The sequence below is a fragment of the Phalacrocorax carbo genome, chromosome 6 (genome assembly GCF_963921805.1).
Source record: "Phalacrocorax carbo chromosome 6, bPhaCar2.1, whole genome shotgun sequence".
Taxonomy (NCBI): domain Eukaryota; kingdom Metazoa; phylum Chordata; class Aves; order Suliformes; family Phalacrocoracidae; genus Phalacrocorax; species Phalacrocorax carbo.
In genome coordinates this window covers 39,195,937-39,216,111 of record NC_087518.1, presented here as the reverse complement: position 1 = coordinate 39,216,111, position 20,175 = coordinate 39,195,937, and the positions used below count along the sequence as shown (strand labels likewise).

At 38.3% G+C, this 20,175-nt stretch overlaps 1 protein-coding gene across 1 annotated transcript in view; it reads right to left on the bottom strand.

Moving 5' to 3' along the window:
* The window catches only part of SLC44A5 (solute carrier family 44 member 5), a 109,272-nt gene that overhangs the window by 50,937 nt on the left and 38,160 nt on the right, over positions 1-20,175 (bottom strand). The window contains exon 2 of the mRNA XM_064454821.1: positions 4,257-4,305. Coding sequence (XP_064310891.1) covers positions 4,257-4,305 — 49 coding nt within the window. The remainder of the gene's footprint in view (positions 1-4,256; positions 4,306-20,175) is intronic.

The following is a 20,175-nucleotide window of genomic DNA, read 5'->3' as shown; positions in this document are numbered from 1 at the left end:
ATCATTTTGAGCCAAGAACTGCAATCCACTGCTTCAACCTGTAAGCTTACTCACTTGGTAGATTGTAGGGGAATAGACAGGGATCGGCGATCGGAAGATCACGGGCTGTGACGGAAATATAGACTCCTCCCCATAGGAGTGGCAGGAACAGGGAGCGCAAGAGCTATATAAGTGTGTGACGCAGTTAAATAAACGGACATTTTGTATCCATCATATTGATGTCTGTGCATCACTGTCCCCAGGGTGGGTAGAGCCCTGTGTCCCAGAGACATGCGGCCCAAGATAAGTTCTCCCATAGAAGCATACAGCAACAGTAGATAGAATATATAAAACCTTAAAAGTATTTTCTGGTAGTAATGCACATAGATGAACACTTAATAACATCCCTAAACTATCACTTAAATTCATTCCTATACACGGTGCATACAAAGTCTCACTGGCAGTGTCATAAAGATACTTCTCAAATTGGTATCAACTCCCTAAACAAACATTTATTTCTAAAATTATTAGCTTTCAGAAACTAAAAGAAGAAATATATCTTGCATAGATGAGAACAGTGTGTATGTTCAAATGAGAGTACTACAAGGCTGCAGTGTTCTTCTCTGTCATAAATTTTCTGCCGAGAAAGATAAAATTGAAAAAAAACTTGTGGTTCTCTAATTTATTCTTCTCACTAAGGACAGTAAATGCTAGTTTAGAACTTATTCTCTATGTTACACTTATATCTGGAAAAACACTGATAAATTGCCTATGATTTCTTAGATACTTTCTAAGCAATTTCACTCTACTTGTAAACTACTGAACCTTCTTAATTTCTTTCTATGACAAGCTCACCCCACTAGTGACTGGCCGCCAGCCTGGAGAAGAGGAGACTGAAGGGAGACTTTATTGTAGCCTGCAGCTTCCTCACAAGGGGAGGAGGAAGGGCAGGCGCTGTTCTCTTCTCTCTGGTGACCAATGACAGGACCCGAGGGAATGGCAGGAAGCTTGCCAGGGGAAGTTTAGGTTGGATATTTGGATAAGGTTCTTCACCCAGAGTGTGGTGGAGCACTGGAACAGGCTCCCCAGGGAGGTAGTCACGGCACAAAGCCTGACAATATTGAAGAAGCATTTGGACAACATCCTCAGACACATGGTGTGCATTTCGGGATTGTCCTATGCAGGCACAGGAGTTGGACTCAATAATCCTTGCAGGTCCCTCCCAGCTCAGGACAATCTATGATTCTATGATTCTAAGAGGTAACAGACATGTTTTCGTCTGCAGCACTGACTATTAAGTGAAGTGAAGTCAAGCCAGATTGTTCTGGCAGGAGGCTTTGTAACGAAGTAGTATGTTTCAGAACTACTTTTAGGTTAGATACAATCCACTTTTTCAACACATATTTCCACTGTACACTAATGTTTCTATGGAGAACAGAGACAGTCTTGAGCGGTGCAAAATGAGAATTGAAAAGACTGAAAGGACTGCAGTGTGTAGTCATACCAATAAAAAACATCATCTTGATAACATCAGTTTGGATTTTCATGTGTTGGTTGGCTCAGAGTCAATCAACACAGCCATTGCATTTTAATTCTTTTTAATAAAAAGATGTTTGCATGAAATATACCAAACTCCACACACAATCCCCTTGAGAATGATAGTACTAGCAAAGCACTATACACATTGCCTTGTTGAACACTACTTTTACCCACCATTTTTCAACACTTTAACCACTGAAAACAGCTCTGTTCTATTTTAAAAAAAAGAAGTTCAAATAACTGAATCTCCTTGCAAAGGACCCATCTGACAAACATTGTGGGAGTAATCCATTCTTTAATAGACATTAATACACCATTATTAAGACTTGGCTTTCTGTTTTTCAGGCTTTTAGTGGTTTGGGGGATAGCTTGGTACTCAGCAACTTCAAAACATAATTTCTACTCTATAGCATCTCCAAAATTGCATCAGCTTCAGCAGTCACGATGATGGGATGTGACCTTTTCCTACACCTTTCAATGCAGATATGTAGACTTCACAGCCTATCTCCCTAGAAACCCATTGTCTCCATTTTTCAAAAATGAAGACAAACTTTTTCCATGACCAATGAAAACTAACAATGAAATCAAGAGCAGGACAAATTATTTTATCAGCAGAAAGCAAAGATGGGCGTTTCCCCACTCACACTGTACACAGCGTTATGCCAGTTATGGCAAGGCATACAAACAGCTCTGTCCCCACCCACATATTCATTACTAGCACTCATTTGTCTGGACAAAAATGTGTGCTTTCAGCTTCCTATTATCTCTTCTCCTGCAGAAAACTGGGAAACCCCAAAGTCAGAAACAAATTCAGGGAAGATGCCCATTATCCTTCTGTTGAGGTCTTTGGAGTATCTTCTGAGAAGACATTTTGTTCATAGGAACTAGGTAGTCTTTAGTTGCTTGAAAGACTGTGGTTTCTTAATCATTTAATCTTAGCAATTGGAAAAATTAATTTTAAAAAACCCAGTTCATTCACTGTCTTTAAGAAAAATTAATAATAATCTTAAACTACTTCAAGGACATGTCTATAGTGTAATGCTCAGTGCTGTGCTGATGACTCCAAAAGGTCAGGCAAGTTATTCAGGTATCTTGCAGTAACGGCAGGTTGAATGCAAATCCAAGTGCGCCTCATTGCAAAGTATGCTCAATAAGCATCAGTGCAGCTACCACTGCCTTATGGTCTACCATACAATGAAGCCATACCCATAATGTTTAGGGAACTGATCTTTTTTTATATTGTTTCGAACAATATTATCTCACCAAAGCATTATAAAATGCACTGAACATATGTGGCATAGTAGTGTTGCGTTGTATTCATTTGGTTGTGGTTTTAGGATGCTGCTGTGGAATGTACAATTAGAATTGCACATATATATACACACACCTGGAATTGCAGAAGCTGTCACAGCAACTCCACAGATGCAACAGCAAGGCACAGAGCAAAACCAGTTTTTACTAACTGTATCACACAGTAACAGTGAAAACAAGAGAAGTCCTCCTGGCGTACCATCACCAGTTCTACTACTCCTCATGCACATAAGGGAAAGGCACAGTAATGAACTGCTCAAAAATAACATTAAATTGCAATATTTTAGGATCCAGCTCTGCAGTCCACAGTGCAATAGGTAGTCTCACTCACTTCAGAGACACTCTTCATGCATGTAAAAACTATTGACTCAAGTAAGGGTTTGAAGACTGAGTCACTCCAGCAGCCAGTCACATCACTGACAGTACTTTGCTGCTGTCACTGTTCAAGCACTACCTATTTTCTGCCAGGGGTTTACTCTCTTGGCCAGCCGCAGTACAAAGGTAATGGTGCACACTCAGGCCATACTTTTGAGACAACTAAATAAATCCCTTGGTAAGGTAACTACAAGAGCAGGAAAACCAGCTGCGAACTGAGGAACAGCGTGTGCCAGGGTTCCAGTCCTGTGCTCTATGGAAATGAGACAGACAGCATCACATGGCAGTGGCACCCCAGAACATAACACCACCTCAAATCATAGAGTCATAGAATCACAGAATCATTAAAGTTGGAAAAGACCTCTAGGATCAACAAGTCCAACCGTCAACCCAACACCACCAGGTCTCCTAAACCATGCCCTGAAGTGCCACATCTACATGCTTTTTGAACACCCCCAGGGATGGTGACTCCACCACCTATCTGAGCAGCCTGTGCCAATGCGTGACCATTTTTTCAGTAAAGAAATTTTCCCTAATATCCAATCTAAACCTCCCCTGACACAGTTTGAAGCCATTTCCTCTCATCCTATCACTTGTTACTTGGGAGAAGAGACCAACACCCACCTCACTACAACCTCCTTTCAGGTAGTTGTAGAGAGCGATAAGGTCTCCCCTCAGCCTCCTTTTCTCCAGGCTAAACAAGCCCAGTTCCCTCAACTCTCCTCATAAGGCTTGTTTTCCAGACCCTTCACCAGCTTTGTTGTCCTTCTCTGGACATGCTCCAGCATGTGGTCCTACTTATATCAGCACAAGGTAAGACAGCAGGTACTAGCCAATACGAGGCATACAGAATTGGCATTCAGATTAAAAGAATTTAAGAGCACACAGTCAAATATTCCCCAGCAATTATACATCCTCAAGGGTGGAAAGGATTGACTTCTGGATTTAAAAGAATTGCAGAATCAAATTCACAAGTTCTGTTAACAAAATTTTTTTATCCCCCGTTCACTGCAAAACCAAAAGAGATAAATAGAATGAGTTAAGTTGTTTACCTGTTATGAATAGGTCCTCTGAACTTTGGGTCAAATTTCCTTGGTTCACCTGCATTTAAAATAAAACAGTATAAAAATACGTCCTTATTAAAGTAAAATCTATAGAGAGGGGGTTGTTAACAGCAGTCTTTGAAGAACACCTTCCATATATTCATATCCAATAAGTTCTGTTAAAATCATTTCATGCTGGCACAATATCAGTAATTCACCAATACAACTGCCTAGTTTTTGTAGACAAGATCAAAGGTTTTTGCTTCTAGCTTAAAAACTTTGAGGGCCTCACATTTACCACATGATAAATTACCTTTAATGTACATCCTGTCACTACACCTACACACAGTGTTCATAGTAGAAAGTTGCTGATATTTGAGAGATAAGGATTATGTCTCACAGTCACATGCTAAGTATGTTTGGCAGCAAGTGAATGAACCTTCCTCTCTGGAGCTACAGGCTAAACCCTTCTGATATTTCTTTAAGAGTTTGGAGTCATGTCTGCACTTAATGTTATACTTACAGCCTTGCAGTTATTCTTACTTCCCACTGCTTTGGTTACAGGACTTTACAGACATAGTGTTGCAGGTTTGCCCTTTTTCCATTGGGCTTATCAGATGACAAAGCATGGCTGGAGACTGCAGAAATTCAGGGCTGACCTTGCTCCACACTACCCTGCACAGGTAGTGTAACTGCACTAGCCTCTCCAAAGCCAGAGATGAGGTGCAGCACCACAAAGCAGGCAGAAGAGCATGTGTTTCAAATATCTTCTCTAATTCTCAAGTGGATGAACCCACCATATATCCCAGTGTAGGAAGCAGAGCCGGTTTTAAAGTTGGTTATGCATATATCCCTGAACATGGTGTTGCTTTATATGAGTCAGAACAACTAGAAGGTCAAGTCAGGTCCCCCCTAGAAACAGGCAGTAACATCTGGCCAGCGTTTACAGATGGAAGGAGTCCAATGTGATATATTTTTTTTCACGTGGCTATCTAGGTTAGCATAGTTCCAATGGGTTCACTCTACACATACACAAACTATATTAAGAAATTGCCAAATACTAACCCTCCAATCTGTTCTTCAAATGTGGAGTTGAATAAGATGAATCACAGTATGATTTCACTTGGGAAAGAGTAACCAAAATTTATGGCAGAATTTAAATTTTCAAGTTTCAAGCTACTGTATAAAGAGAAAGAAGCAGTCCTTCATTCAACAGACCAGGATTTTGATTTTTCCTTTTGAAGCAGCTATTCAGCTTTATGCGATGTTTTTTTAAGTTCAGTAATTATGGAGATTTACTGAACCAAACTTTGTGCAATGAAAAATTACTTCTTCATTCAAATGTCAATGCTAAATTACAAATTACTGCTTCAGAGTGCTTTCTCACTGCCTTCTTAAGGATCTCCTCTTCTGAATATACCTGGTATTAAAGGGTGTTACCAGCCTAAGCTTTCTCCCGCCCACAGCAAAAAATACTTATTTTCTTCAATTAGAGAAGAATTCAGCAACTTCTCAAAAGCAGAATTTACTTATTAACTAAATACCAGACTGTGTTCTTGGTTTATATCAGAAAAACCTTATCAAAATACATACCAACCAGTACAATAAACACAGCAGATAATAAATTTCTATTTGCCCTTCATCTGAGGTGTTCAGGTCCACCTTACCAACCTCCTAAAACAAATATATTTTAACACAGAAGAGACTGGGAAAGCTAAAACTTTGGAGGAGTGATGTGTGGCAACAATGCTGGGGAGCGGAAGATCTAAGTTATGCTTTTAGACAGGTACTGTGGGAACCCACCATGGTCCAGAAAGCAAGTGTACCATACACAACACCTAATGCTCGGCCAAAAACTGTATTTTGAAGAACCTTTTTGTACAGCAATTTCTACAAAATAAGTATTTCTACAAAATCATTTACCTCCAGAACTATTCAGTCTGTAACATTACTCCCTATTGACAAGTTCTGGCCATAAGGCATACTGAAGTGAGCCTTTGTTCATGACTCATACAGCACCCAAGTTCAGCATGTAAGAACAGTCACACCAGATCACAAGAAAGATCCACTGAACCCATACCCTGTATCTAACAAGGGGACACAGTGAAAACCTGAGGAGAAATGCAAAATCAAGGCAAACATAGTGGTACTTCCCTAAAATTGAGATTACAGAGATTTGCAACTGCACTTTTCTGAACAAAAGGTAGTGACTTTGTATTTAATAGTTGTGGGTGAATTTCTTTCTCATTCATTTCATAAATCTCTATTTAACTTGCGTACGCTTTAACAATCTGCAATGCCCTACATCATGGAGTACTATAGGTTAATGTAACATTGAAGTACTACCTCCCTTTGTCTGTTTTAACCTTACCGTCAGTCAGCTCATACCTGTATGGAAGCATGGCATGCTACTAATAATTTACTAGTTATTATATTCTTCTTTATTTGTCTATCTTCAAGAGTCCTAGTCTGTTCAATTGTTTCTCCTACATACTGGTCATGCTTATATTCCTTTCCTGTACCTTTTTCAGTGCTACTGTGTATCCCTGGAAAAGGAAGGGCCAGACCTGCACAGGATATTCACCACAAATTGGCTGTGATTTATACAGTCATATAATGACTTTTTCTATTTGATCTCAGTCCATTCCTAGTAATTCTTTCTTACAGTCTACTTGCTTTGGGGAGCAAACACTTCGGCTGAATCATCCATTAAGACCCTAAGTTCTCTCCTGAATGTTGGTAGTTAGCTCAGCCCCACTACTGGATGAACCTTTTCTCCAAAGCTATTAAATATTTTCCTTAACAATTTGAACAATGAAATAGAATGAACACTTTGAAACTGTGCAGGTGACAAGTGTCAAAATACTTCCGGAGACAGAATCAAAGGGATTTTGATAAACAATTTAACAATACAAAGCAATTTTCATAAACTGACGAAAGTTATAAAGACAAACTCCATTCACAAATCCATACAGAATAATTGTTTTCAACAACATTGATGAGAAGAACCCTAAAAGATTACGGCAGACTACAAGCAGAGAATGAGTCGGTAAAGCAATGTTTTTGCTAAAAGAAGCACAACTCATTCAAGAAGTGTGAGCATGACTGGTGAAGTCACTGTATCTTGTGCCTGGGACATGTAAGGCCTCAGGTGAAAAACTACTTCTAGATCCTGGCACTAGAATTTCAGAACATACAAACTGGAGAGAGTAGAAGGAGTGATTAAAAAGAAGACAGTAAGAGGTTTACGAAAAGCAGTAAACAAACGCAAACTTCAATGACTGTGATTAAGGGAAGGAGCACAAAACAAATACCGTATAGAAACAACAGTGATCAGTTGTTCTCGGCTTCCTCTATCAGAAAGAGAAGATCATTTACAGCAAAGATGGTTCAGATTAGGCATTAGGAAACCTTTCAGAACATATGGGCAGTTATACAATGAAACAGGTTTTCCAAGCATACTTCTGAATTTTCCTTACCCTAAGCTTTTAAGAATGGATTAGACAAATACCTGTTGGGAAAAGAATAGGAAAATGTACCATGTCTTGGCACAGAGACAGCCAAATGGATCTCCTGAAGTCCATCTAGCCCCACATTGCTGTAAATAGCTGGCTGTACCCAGGTAAGACCTAGCATGCCCCAAATGTGATTTAACGTGCTTGTTTGTGTTCATCTTTTCTCACACATTATTCATTGTTTACTTTCCAGATAGAAAGGAGTGATTTCTGATCTCCTTGATATGGCAACAAGCCAGATTTTCAAAAACATAATAGACTTTCAGCAGGGAAGCCACACACTTATATTTTGCTTATAGATTTTTCTCCAGTCAGTCTGTGTTGTACTGAGAAAGCCTGTTGACATGGGCAATCTCCTGAGCTTCCAGAATGTCTCCATTAAGCAGAATGGTTTTATAATGTAACCAGTGGGGAAGATATATTGTGTTTCCACAAGTGTTCTCCTTTCCATAATAATATCATTATTAACTGAGTGTCCATCATTGTAAATAGCTCAGGCTTTGCTATTTATGTCATACCTATGTGCTTCTGAAATGGAACAAAGAAAATGCGTGTCAAAAGATACGTGTATTTATGGAGCACGTTCAGGGGTAGTAGGTGAACTCCACAGTATCGCTACAATGAAAACTAATATCCACTAATTAACAGGCAAGAAAACAAAATCAGACAAAGCGCTCCAGAAAACAAGCTCTGATTCAAATGGAGACTTTAATCTCCGTCAGACAAGCAGAGGGATGCTGTGAGATAGTCATAGTTATTAACTGCAGTAAAATTATTGCAGTACTGCAAACTTCTTCCAAGAACTGTTCCTATCTGCCAGCAGTAGGTATGCTTATCATGGCACGGTGCAGTGCAACACTGCTCAAACTGTTTTCCTCTATCACTTAGCTCTTGATATAAATCCATTACAGAATATGGCAGTTTACATAGGAAAAGGCAATTTTATTCTATGTTAAAAATACACTAAAATTCACTGATAGAAGTAGTCTGTAGCATCACTGGGATATTCCTTACCAAAACATATGACATGGCAACAGTGATCACAGTTTCATGGAACAACATAAAACAGAAAAAATGCTGTTCGTTTCATTCCCATTTTTCCAAATAAGATATCAAATTCCCTACTTAATTACTGCCATTCTTTAAAAATTGAGAAGATACTTTGAGGGTGAGGTGGGAATTATTTATTTTACTAGTATTCACATAGCTCCTGGTAAAAGCAAACTACTTCCTTAGCTCTAAAAGGCCAAACACATTTAGAAAGCAAATTCCAAGCTATAGGAGTTTGGTAGGCATAAGAAAGAAGTGGTGGTGTGGGATAACGACTGTCATTTTTTCACTAAGGTTAAAAACTGAGATGATATTCACTCTTTGCAGATGAGACAGATCTAGTTCACAGGATGCCTTATAATGGGAAACTTTTGTATGTTTAATTATAATATCATTACAAGAAATATTTCACAAGGTATTTCATTTATCAATTCTGACTCCAAACAGCGTATCAATTTAATTGTTGCACTTTATTACTGTAATAATTTTAAAAAACAAACCTGGATTACTTATCTAAAATAAAAAAAATATATATAGTTTACCTTTGATCTACAATTTAAATAAACATGCAAACGTCATGCTGGAAAAAATTTAGGATATTGCCGATAATTTAAGAAGTTATATAAAACCATTTGGGACTTGATCCAAGCCTATTAAAGTCAACTGAAATAACCCACTTGAAATAAATGAGCGTTAGATCAGGTGCTTATGAATTGTCATAAGAAAGCAGGTAAATTACCGTGTTTCCCATAGTAGTTTTCTTCATCTTTATCCATATTACTGTACCTGGATCGCTTTAGCAAGTTGCATGAGATATCAACTGTGGGCTCCTGTGTTGCTAGCACGCTTTCCCCAGCAAGCAGAGGTTTATAAAAATACTATTTAAATGGATTTTAAAATACAGCTGAGTGTCACGGACTTCTCCAGTCAGAATGGAAATTCACAAAGTAGGCAGGCCTTTCTGTGAATAGAAAGATATCACTCAGTGCCTTGCCCACCTAGTCCAAGCCAGTCTGATAGTACGAATGAAGCAGAATGACTCTTATCAGCTTGTATGAACCTACAAAGTATAAGCAGAAAGGGAAATGTCTGCACCTGAATACCATTTGTAAAATAATCTTATAGAAGTCAATACAACTTAAAAATTACCTATGATTTCCTAACTGAGGATAAGGTATCACACTCTCAGTAATTATTGTGCTTTCGTAGCCTGTGCTACTGTGAGAGAAAATAGTCTTTACATGTCACAGCCGGTCAATATTTCTTCCTCTATACATGTGACAAGCTTCCCCAGAGTACAAGTCATGCAAGTAGGAAAAACAATATTTACTCTGACATGTTTAAGTCTAAAATGTAAGCTATCTGCTGTATATAAAATTTTCATTCTTGCCAAGTGGAACATTTATCTGTAGAAGTAGTCATAATTTGCTAAACTATTTTCATAATAAAAAAATGTACATTTTGTAATTCTGCATAGCACAAAAGTGCAAAACAGAAGAGTTAGTGCTAGAAAGTCTTAGTGGTGTTAGTTGAGATACTGTAATACCTATATGGTGAATGGAAGTACAAGACATTGTAGTTAGTATGTGAATTTGAAAGCCTGAAACCATTTAAAAAGGAAAAAAAAGCTAGCAACCTCTCCTTTTAGCCACAAAGGAACAGAATCCCAGCATGGTGATCCTGACCAGTATGAAATTTCCATTCTCTGTGGAATATGATTAAAACACCGATTGCAGAATTCTGTAATGAGAAACACATACACTTGTATATGCATTCCTACAATAGCTTTACAGGTAGGGCTGAACTACATGCAGGAACAACAAAAATAATGTTTTTAAGTCAACCCTGTCACTGTGTAGTACACAATGACAAAGAAGAATGATCTCATTCACAAACGATGCCTGTGATATGAAGTCACGGCCCATTTTGTTATTCCAGAGCTTAACAGCCACGTTCTAATGTTTACCAAATGAGATATTTAATATAACCAGTGCCAGTAAACGAAGATGAAAGTAATATGATGAGGATATAGACCAATCTTTTGTAAAATATTACCCATGGACTGAACTCTCATACTTAACTACCTCCCAACACTTCCTGATATCCTTAGGCAAATACAAAAAAAAAAAAAATACAAAAAAAAAAAAAAGAAAAAAAGAAAGAAAAGCAGAGAAGCCAAGTGATTACGATTCTACTGTGCTCCTACTCAAGTTTGCACCTCTGTCAAAGGCTGCTTCAATAAATCTCATTATAGTACACTAACAGAAGGGCCTGAACAGACAGTGCTAAACACAGATGTACACTAACTAACATGGCATTTGGCCAACAATGCTGTTTCTACTTTAATAACTCTTAGTTTCTTCAGGTTTCTTCCTTGGTGTTTGGTCAACAATTACATGGGCCTGTGCCTAGAATAGGTGTGGCTTTTTAATAGAATAGTATTGTTATTAGAAAGGCGTTTGAGCTGTATGTGTATGTGCTGCTTCCCTCTACTGGAGTAAATAGGTATGTTCAAGTAATTAAAAAGTAATCCTATAATATGCCTCAGCAATAGTAATGCCTCCTTTAGGGCAAGTGTACACAATCTGCTAATTCAATGCTCAAAGATACAAGTTCACAAACCAACAAATTAGGTTGGTAATAAATACTCAGGATGTATTAGGACTGAATGAGATTCATCCCAGTTGATGTTTCTCAAAAAAATCCAAAAAGATTTTGATGCTTCTGCCTTTCTGTTCTGGGTAGGAGTAGGAAAAAACAAAATAACACAAGTTCTTGGCACAATTCACCTAACCATTTCAGAAGCATAAACCTCCTGAACATATATGAAAGCCTAATCTTTGCAAGGTTTACAGTCTAATTTTGCAAAGAATCCAAATAAATGTTTGAGATGTACTACTGTTTAGTAGCAGTCAATTTAATTTTACTTAAAGATTATTTTTTTTAGGCAATCTTATGGTACATTCTAAGTCACATGTAATGTTCCTTATACAGAAACAGCCTACTGAACCTAATAATATAAAATAATACATTATTAGTATAGGACACAAATGTGTAGAAGCAGTCTATTAAGTCAAAAGGTTGACATTAGTATAAAAACAGCTCTTCCAATAAGTCTCGTACCTGGTTTACAGGCATTCAGGGGTTTTTTCCCCTCTTTGAAAGACTCAGGTATAACTTGTTTGTTATCAGATCATACACTGGTACACACATAAATTTCAATTATAATAAAAGCACACTTACGATTCCTGTCTTATGTAATAAATAATTAGTAAATGTAGACTTCTTTGAAATATCTTTTATCATGACAGTATGAGCCCTTCTGTTTGTTGCTCCTTCAGCCAGAAAAGCTAATGAAGGGATGAATACAACTCACCCTGAATTAAATTTTTAAATCCCAAAGACGACAAACTTTTCTGACATTAGGTTGTGGAAGGCTTTTTTTTTATTATTTCCTATTAGCCATTCATGTTGACAGATTTTTTTTCCCCAGAAGAGCAATTAAATCTGTTCATCTTTTAGAAGTTGAGAATACAGCAAAAAAGTCTTAGTGAATGGATGCCACATTTTGAAATGTGATTTAGCAATATCACTGCATTAAATAATTGTACTACAGTTTTAATGTCTTGATCCTATGTTAAATCACAGGCTAGATTATGTACGTCATGTTTGTTGGAAACCTTGCATGCCAAAAGACATCTCCTTAGTTGTTTCTTCAGGTGCCCACGCATGAACATAAGAGCTCTGGTACCTTCAGCATTACAATTAATGAAGTAAATATCCAAAACCTAAGTAAAATGTTTGCCTTCATATTTGAAACATTAATTTAGGGTGAACAAAATGGTACAAGTAGAAGCTATTTGGGACAATAAAATAACTTAAGAAATGGCAACATCAGGTGATTAAGTTCAGGGCTAAGGAGGGACTCTGGGTTCTTACAGTGGAATCCACAGCTCTATGTCACTTAGGCCATCTAACAACAGTAAAATAGAAGTCTATTAAAAAAGGATAGAGGCATCCAGCACGCTGAGGCAGGGGATGATTAACTTGCCAGTGGAAAAACACTGAATAAATAAGTGCATCTTCAGCTCAGTTCTCTACAGGTAATTGGGTAGCTAATTCTGGGCAAAATTCACAGTCCTGCACCCTTCCCTGGAGTTTCTATTTAAAAAAAAAAAAAAAAAAAAAAAAACACACAAAAAACAAACCAAGGCATTCTTTCCTTAAAAACACAGATACCAGAAGAGATGACGGTGCCTGTCTCCCACTAAACAAATAGATTGCTCCAATTCAAGATGCAAGAGATCTAAATTCAGACCCACACTGCAGAACAGTAGGCTGGAAGACATTCCCTTACGCATGAACAGAAAGGTACTCTCTGCAGCTGTAACAGATACTGTCACAAAGAACACAATTATGTATATGTTCGGGTAGTCACAGTGGATGAACCAAGAATCCTGTCCCTACTCCAATATTTAATATGTAACATACAGCCAGACCAGTAAGTTCTTTCTTTCCAATATGAAAGAAACATTTTTTCCTTCCTTTAAATGTTTTAACCAATAATTTCTTATTATGCTCTTACACAGAAGTTAGCTGTTTTCTGCTAGATGTCAAAAGAACTGTTATCAATCGTCTTATTAGAAATTCCCAGAATGCAAAGCTTCAAAAAGATCTAACTGGTGGCTTGGATTGCAGTGCTAATAGTAATGCAAGAGGAAAATTACTAACACCAGTTAGAAATGAAACACCATTTGCTCTATCATATGACAATTACCCAGATTTCAAAGGAAAACATTTTGCAACAGGTTTTTGATCAACTCACAAACCAGGAACTGCAACCTAACAAATAGCAACCAGAACAGGCAAACTTTTATTAATGTACAGTGCAACAAATTCTCCAATAAGCTACACACCCAAGGGAACAACTTTTTGTGGTGCTATATACTTGCTACTGCATTAGACTACTGTGAACTCATTCCCTCTCCAGAATTTTCAGAAAGATTGGGGAAAAAAAGCTGTAGTTCAACAGCAGAACAAATGACGCTAGTTGAAATGCTCTGTCTTCTACATTCTCTAACCACTCCCACACAATTCTGCCAATTCATTTCCATGCCCACACATTCCTTTCCTCCTGTAGTTCTCCATCAGCTTTCCACTACATTCCCTGTTTTTCTGGAAAGGCAAAAAACATATGCAATGGGTGTTCTGGAATTACACTGTGATGACTGGCTGGCCACTATGCTCAGGTTGTTTGTCCGCAGACAGCCACCACTCAGAATATTCAAGGGGCTGACTAGCGAGGCAATGGTCATGCAGGGCATGCTCATGAACTAGGCAAAGTGTTGAAACCCAAATGACATTTGAATCCAGTACTGCCTTAAAACTACTCGTACTGGCTCATGAGTTGCACAAAACTGATGGGTGAAGAGGGAAAAGGAGGTGGCAGATGAGACAAACAGGTCACCTCATCACATAAGCGTCCTTTACACAGTTGTAGGGGCACAAATCTTCACATGCAAGACAGAATTTTCTGTTCACATTCAGTCTGAGTTTCAAAAATTACTGCCATTGACTACAGTGGAGCTGAGGGTATTCAGCACTGCTCACAAACCAAGTATTACCTCCAGAGTCTTACTGAAGGACATGATAAAACAAGTGGGGGGAAAACACAATACAGTGAAAGACAAGGGTTTAAGGTTTCAAGAAGACCAAAATACTATGTACTTCTGTGCCAGTTTTATCCATCATACAGACTCCTTTGCTTCCCAAGCAGTCCAGGCCATAAGCACTACGTATGTACATACCATAAAGAGAATTGCCAGGGAATCTTGAGGTCAGTGACAGTGCAGTGGAGAAGGCTGACCTTTTTCTTCCACCGTGGTAAAAAAACCAAGCACTATATTAGGCTCTAAGAATCAAAACCTTTAACAGTAATGCTATTGCATTATCCTAATTAGTCATGTGTCTGAAGAAGCATGACGTTCTCCATGTCATAGCCACAAGACAAAGTGAATGACAACACATCATATGCCCAGCTGACCATCAGTTTGTCCAAGAATTGCGCAATGTTTTTTTCCTGAGGTGGTGCCTCAGGACCATGTTGTCTATGTTCACTTAAGATTAGACACAACATCAAAATCTGTTGGACCAGTACGATATGATCAAATTTCAAAGGTCCACACCTAACATTCTTCTGATACTAGGGATAACACAGGCTAGCAGGCAGATTTTGAAATATACGTGTTGTCAAACAGCTACCCACAGAAAGGTGACTGAAAATGTATACAGTTAACATACTACAACTTAATTGATCACTGAACTGCAATTCTGCCATGTTATCAAGAATACTGCTGGTTAGTGGAGGTTTTACATTTCTCTAAACATCAAACTAACTTTGCCATCAGTTTGGATCACCTACACAGCTTCATTAAGGCTTCCATTTCAATGTGTTTGTTCAGTGTTCCCTCAAATTCTTCTTCAGAGATGAAATAACGTCTGTTCTTTTGTCTCCCAGCTTCCATTTCTTGTTCTTGTTTTTGGACTATTGCAGCCAGAAGTTCCGTGGAATTTCAAGCAAAGACAGCTACCAAGATGCTTCCAAAATGGAGAAAAGTGTGTGGGAAGAGTACTTCTCTGCAACCTCAACATTATGCGATTCTGTGAGACATTTTGTCAAAGTGAGATTGGGCCCAGAAGACTGGGTGAATTCTAGAGAAAAGCAAGCTGTTATCATAAAGTTATGTTTGACGTAACTGTTTGTTAAATATGTCATTTTCCCAACGTTTTTACTTACTAATCCAGCTAGGAAGGATGCTTGGTCTTGAAACATACTCTCATGCTTTAGAAAAAAAAGCACCTAAAATACAGTCTTTGATGACGCTTTAACCAAAAAAAGGTGATGTTTTGAAATAAGAATCATATGCTTCCTACCCAGGATAAGAAAATGCCAGAGGTCTATGTTTCTAGACTGCTTTACTCCAGTTGATCTAGGATGACAGACGCTAGCCAATGATTTTTTTCTCCTAGCTGGGTCTCTAGTCTCAAATGCTTTATACCATTACATACCGTTGCAACCTCTTCTAGTTCATCTTATGCTGTAAAATGCTGCATGTAAATACCCTAGCATCTGAGACCTTTTCTATAAATCATTAAAATAATATTAAAATAACACTTTCATAAGCTCAGAAGGAGGGTATTATCTATCAGCATTTACCATTAATAATTAAACCATTGCACTGTTTCTACTGGGAAAGGAAGTACAATTATACACATTTTTCATATACAAAAATGTCAGGTGGAGGAAATAAAAGACGGATTATTCTGGACTTTGTGTACATCATCTATTTGCCACTATTTTATTTGTACAAATGCATTCAGTAACTTTGCCAGCAAGGGGACAGTCAGACCCACAACCTTCTGAATAAACCAGTGTCAAATTCACAAAAGCTGTCTTGAAACTGAAGTAATCAGAGCCTTAACAGCAAGGCATAGTTTTGAAGTCTGTCCTCCTCTGTATACCAGGCCTTTTCTAATGGCTGCTGATTTAAGCTAAGAATGGCCAATGGTTGCCTGGTTTTGGTTAGCTGAATTTGTCTAGTGAGCTAACATTCTCTGTGAAAATTAGACATCAAAAATCCTAATGTAACGTGTTGTTAAAATGTCCAACAGAAAATGTACAGAGCTATCGTGTCTCATGTTGTTCCCTAATTACAAATGTAACTAATGTTTAATTTTTCAGTCGTGATTACTTATCCAGTTCTGAGAAGGCAAAACAGTAAGATAAAGTTCTATCCTTTCTTCTTTTTTTCCCTTTTTTTTTTTTTTGCCATTTTAAAATGCAGCTTGTGTCTCAAAAACAACATTTCAGACATCCAAATTTTGTAGACAGTTACCTCAGTTTTATCTCCCTTTTTTGGCTCTTCATGTTTTGGAGACTCCGTTCCTGGTGTGTACTAAGCTGTTCCTGACACACTACACATGTACTACTCTTCCATTTCAGCAGCCCTCTGGCAATGTGCCTGTTGAGCATATTCAGCAAGTGCTGAGGTCACATTTACAACTAGGACCCCACTTTTAGGAGGAACTGTATTCCTGCAGGTGAACATCGGAATTTGAAAATAATCTTCTGGTTTTTTGGATGACAACAACAAAAACCCCATCACTATTACTACAAACTAAATGAGCCTGATACTGCAATGAAAGGGAAGGCATAAAATAAGCAAGTTAACCTTCAGCTCTAGAACAAGTTGTTAAGGGGAAATCAGACTATTAATACTCTTCTACAACACATTTTTAGGATTAACAAAATTTATTCCACTAAATATTTAGCACTCTAGTAGACTCTGACCTTTGATAATGACTATAATTTTCTGTGAGATGGAAACCTGGGCCTATGCAATTAATTACTTCAAAATGGAGACAATTAATAGATTTTCACACATGTGCCCTTAAGAACTAAGATCAAACAGAGATTTAAAATTGGCTCTTATTGTCTGTTATTTTTTTATACTAATAAGTATCCACTAGAAAACAACTGTTATAGTCTATACAGTACCTTCAAGTTACAACTTATTAAGCAAAGTCAAAATTTTTTTAGATGTAAATGGAGTTCTGGAAGTAGCATTACAAATTATGTTTTCCCTTCAAGTAGAAGTATGTGAATAACAACTTTGTAGTATCAGTCAGTTCGAAACCAGAGAAATGACATGAGGATATTTCTTGGTGTAATGTACTGACAGAATTATACACACAAAGTTCTGTTTCACTGAATAACGTTAAGAAATTACAATAATTTCTAAAAATTGCAAGCCAGACATCCTGATTCACAAAACAAACTATTGTCTCTCAACCATTGTTTTTCAATAGAATATACAAGTATTCAACTCCACAGTCCCTTATTCTGGGGGAAAAGGGGACACAAATCTATAAAGTACTTTCTTAAAGAGTAGCACAAAGTCTCTGAAAGAATTGTCTCCAGCAATTTCATGCATGGCTTTTGGAACCTCCTGCCTCAGCCCTCCAGTCCATGAGAATCTGGCCTGAAAACTGCACCCAGCTATGACTAGCTGTTTACAAGAGAAAACAGAAAAACATCCAGAAAATCCCCCCGCATAATTTGGGAATTAGTAAAATTTTACTCAGCCTCCTTAACAAGTCTTTGAATGTCATTATTGTATTAATTACCTTTACTGGCAAGCTGTTGCAACATGCTTTCTGCAGTTGTCCCCATCCTACCCCTGCATTTCACATCTGAAATAAAACCATTCTTTTTCTTAGAAAGAGACTGAAAAACTGGAAGCGGAGCAAGACATTTTCTGTCCTCATTCAGGTCTATGCCTTAGGCATAGCTTTTTGGACCACGCGTGACTAGGAGCAGTGCATGTGCCACGGCGCTGCAAGCACTCTCTGCCTCACGCCCAGGCATGGCGGCCTGGCCCCAGCATGGCGCAGCGGAGGGCTGCCCTCCATTTGCTGGCTCTGGAGGGGCAGCACTGCAGAGAGGCCTCAGCCAGGGCAGATCTCCCTTCCCTGGGCCACAGCTCCCACTGCATCGCAGCCATGCCCGTGCGGGCACCCAGCCCAGATCACAAGTTGCCCAGACCACGAGCTGCCCGGACAGTGAGCCACACGCTGGCCACCTGGCTGGCGTCGCACTCTCTGGTCACCACCAGCCTGCCCTGAGATCACGGGTTTGTTTTGGCCTGCTCACCCGCCGGATCCGGCCCTCACCCGGACCCGCAGAGCTGTGTTACTGGCCTCACGCCAGCCCTGCCTCCTTGCCGCTCCTGGTCCCCAGGCCATCCCTGCCAGCCTTGCCTGGGTGCCATGGGACAGGCGCTGGTGCACGAGGCCCCTGCCCTGCCAGCCGAGCCACGGGCTCGCTGCCCGGCTCCCCGCGGCAAACCATGCCCCGATAGCAGGATGATTACAGAATGAGTGACTAATTTTTCTCAGAGAACAATATATCAGAAATTCAAGCGTATTTACCATTAGTAAAACATTTTCTCCTTAAAGGATACTTTCCACAATGATTTGGACGGTTGTTTTACCCAAAGGCTGCTGAAACAACAATAGATCATGTATGCAAAGCAGTATCTGGTAAATTATACAATATTAGTCTGGACAATTTAACATATCACAAGTATGTTAATAGCTTAAAGCACTTCCAAAAGCCAGAAAATGTTTTATTTTCCCTTTACAAAGGGCGTTTTCTGAACCACACACATGAAGTTTCATGTGAAAGTCTAGCTGCCCAATTTCATGACTAATTTTTGCACTTGGTTACTAGTATCCGGTATGATATTTTAGAAAAAAAAATAAAATTGGTTCTGCTTACAATAGATTTGTCCAGAAAATGAGTGACTCATGGGTAAGAATAAAAAGTCTTATCATTTTACACTTCCTAATTCACTGGCTAGTCTCTGTATAGATACACACACCTTCTAGAGATATTCTTAAAAAAAAAAAAAGTATATAAAGAAAACTATTCACATGGAGATTTGGTGACTCATAACTATTGGTGCTTTAACAGAGGTTAACATTTATGTCTATATAACACTGTACATAAGATGCATTATTATGAATGCCTGCCTTTCTGAAAGCAGTCTATGTACAGCACACTGTCTGGTATAAAGAACAAAGCACTAGCACTCCACGGTTGGTTTTGAACCATTAGATATGCAGTTACAAGTGCAGTTTGTCAGACTATGTTAATTAGATACAGTATTTTAATAGGCAGCCACATTTTCATTTGTTTTGCCTTCATTTCTGAGAATACTGCCATTTACAGTAGGATGTGCTCTGCAGTCTTACCAATGTTAACAACGGCTCTCTGTATCTGGAACAGTGAATATATTCACAAAACTATAACACAGGCAGATTTAATTTAAGAATTTATTTGAGCAAGTAAATCCCTTACAGTTGCTTAGAAATGGTCAGAAGTGACCCTTTGTTCCAAGTTTTTTCTGCTTATTAATGAAAAACAGACTTCCACTATATTCTCTATTTTGTCTTCATAAAAAATTCCTTTAGTATCAAAAGCTTGAGTTTAAACAAAGCCAAATGTGTTCTTAGACAAAAGAAGGGGACTATAAGTACTGATGTTTTCTGTCTCTATAGACCCCTAAAGGTACAACATGTTATGCCAAGTTGGTCTGCATCCACTGAGCCCAGTTCTATTCCTAGGTAATAAGACTGAATAATTAAGTAATCCAACATTAGTTAAAGGTTTTCGTTCCTAAAAGGAACTTGTCAGCATTTCCAACATACAAAATCAATTAGATATTGTTACACTGACAGAAAATAATGTCCCCACACATCTAATTATTAGCTGCTACAATTAAAAAAAAAATTTGAATGGT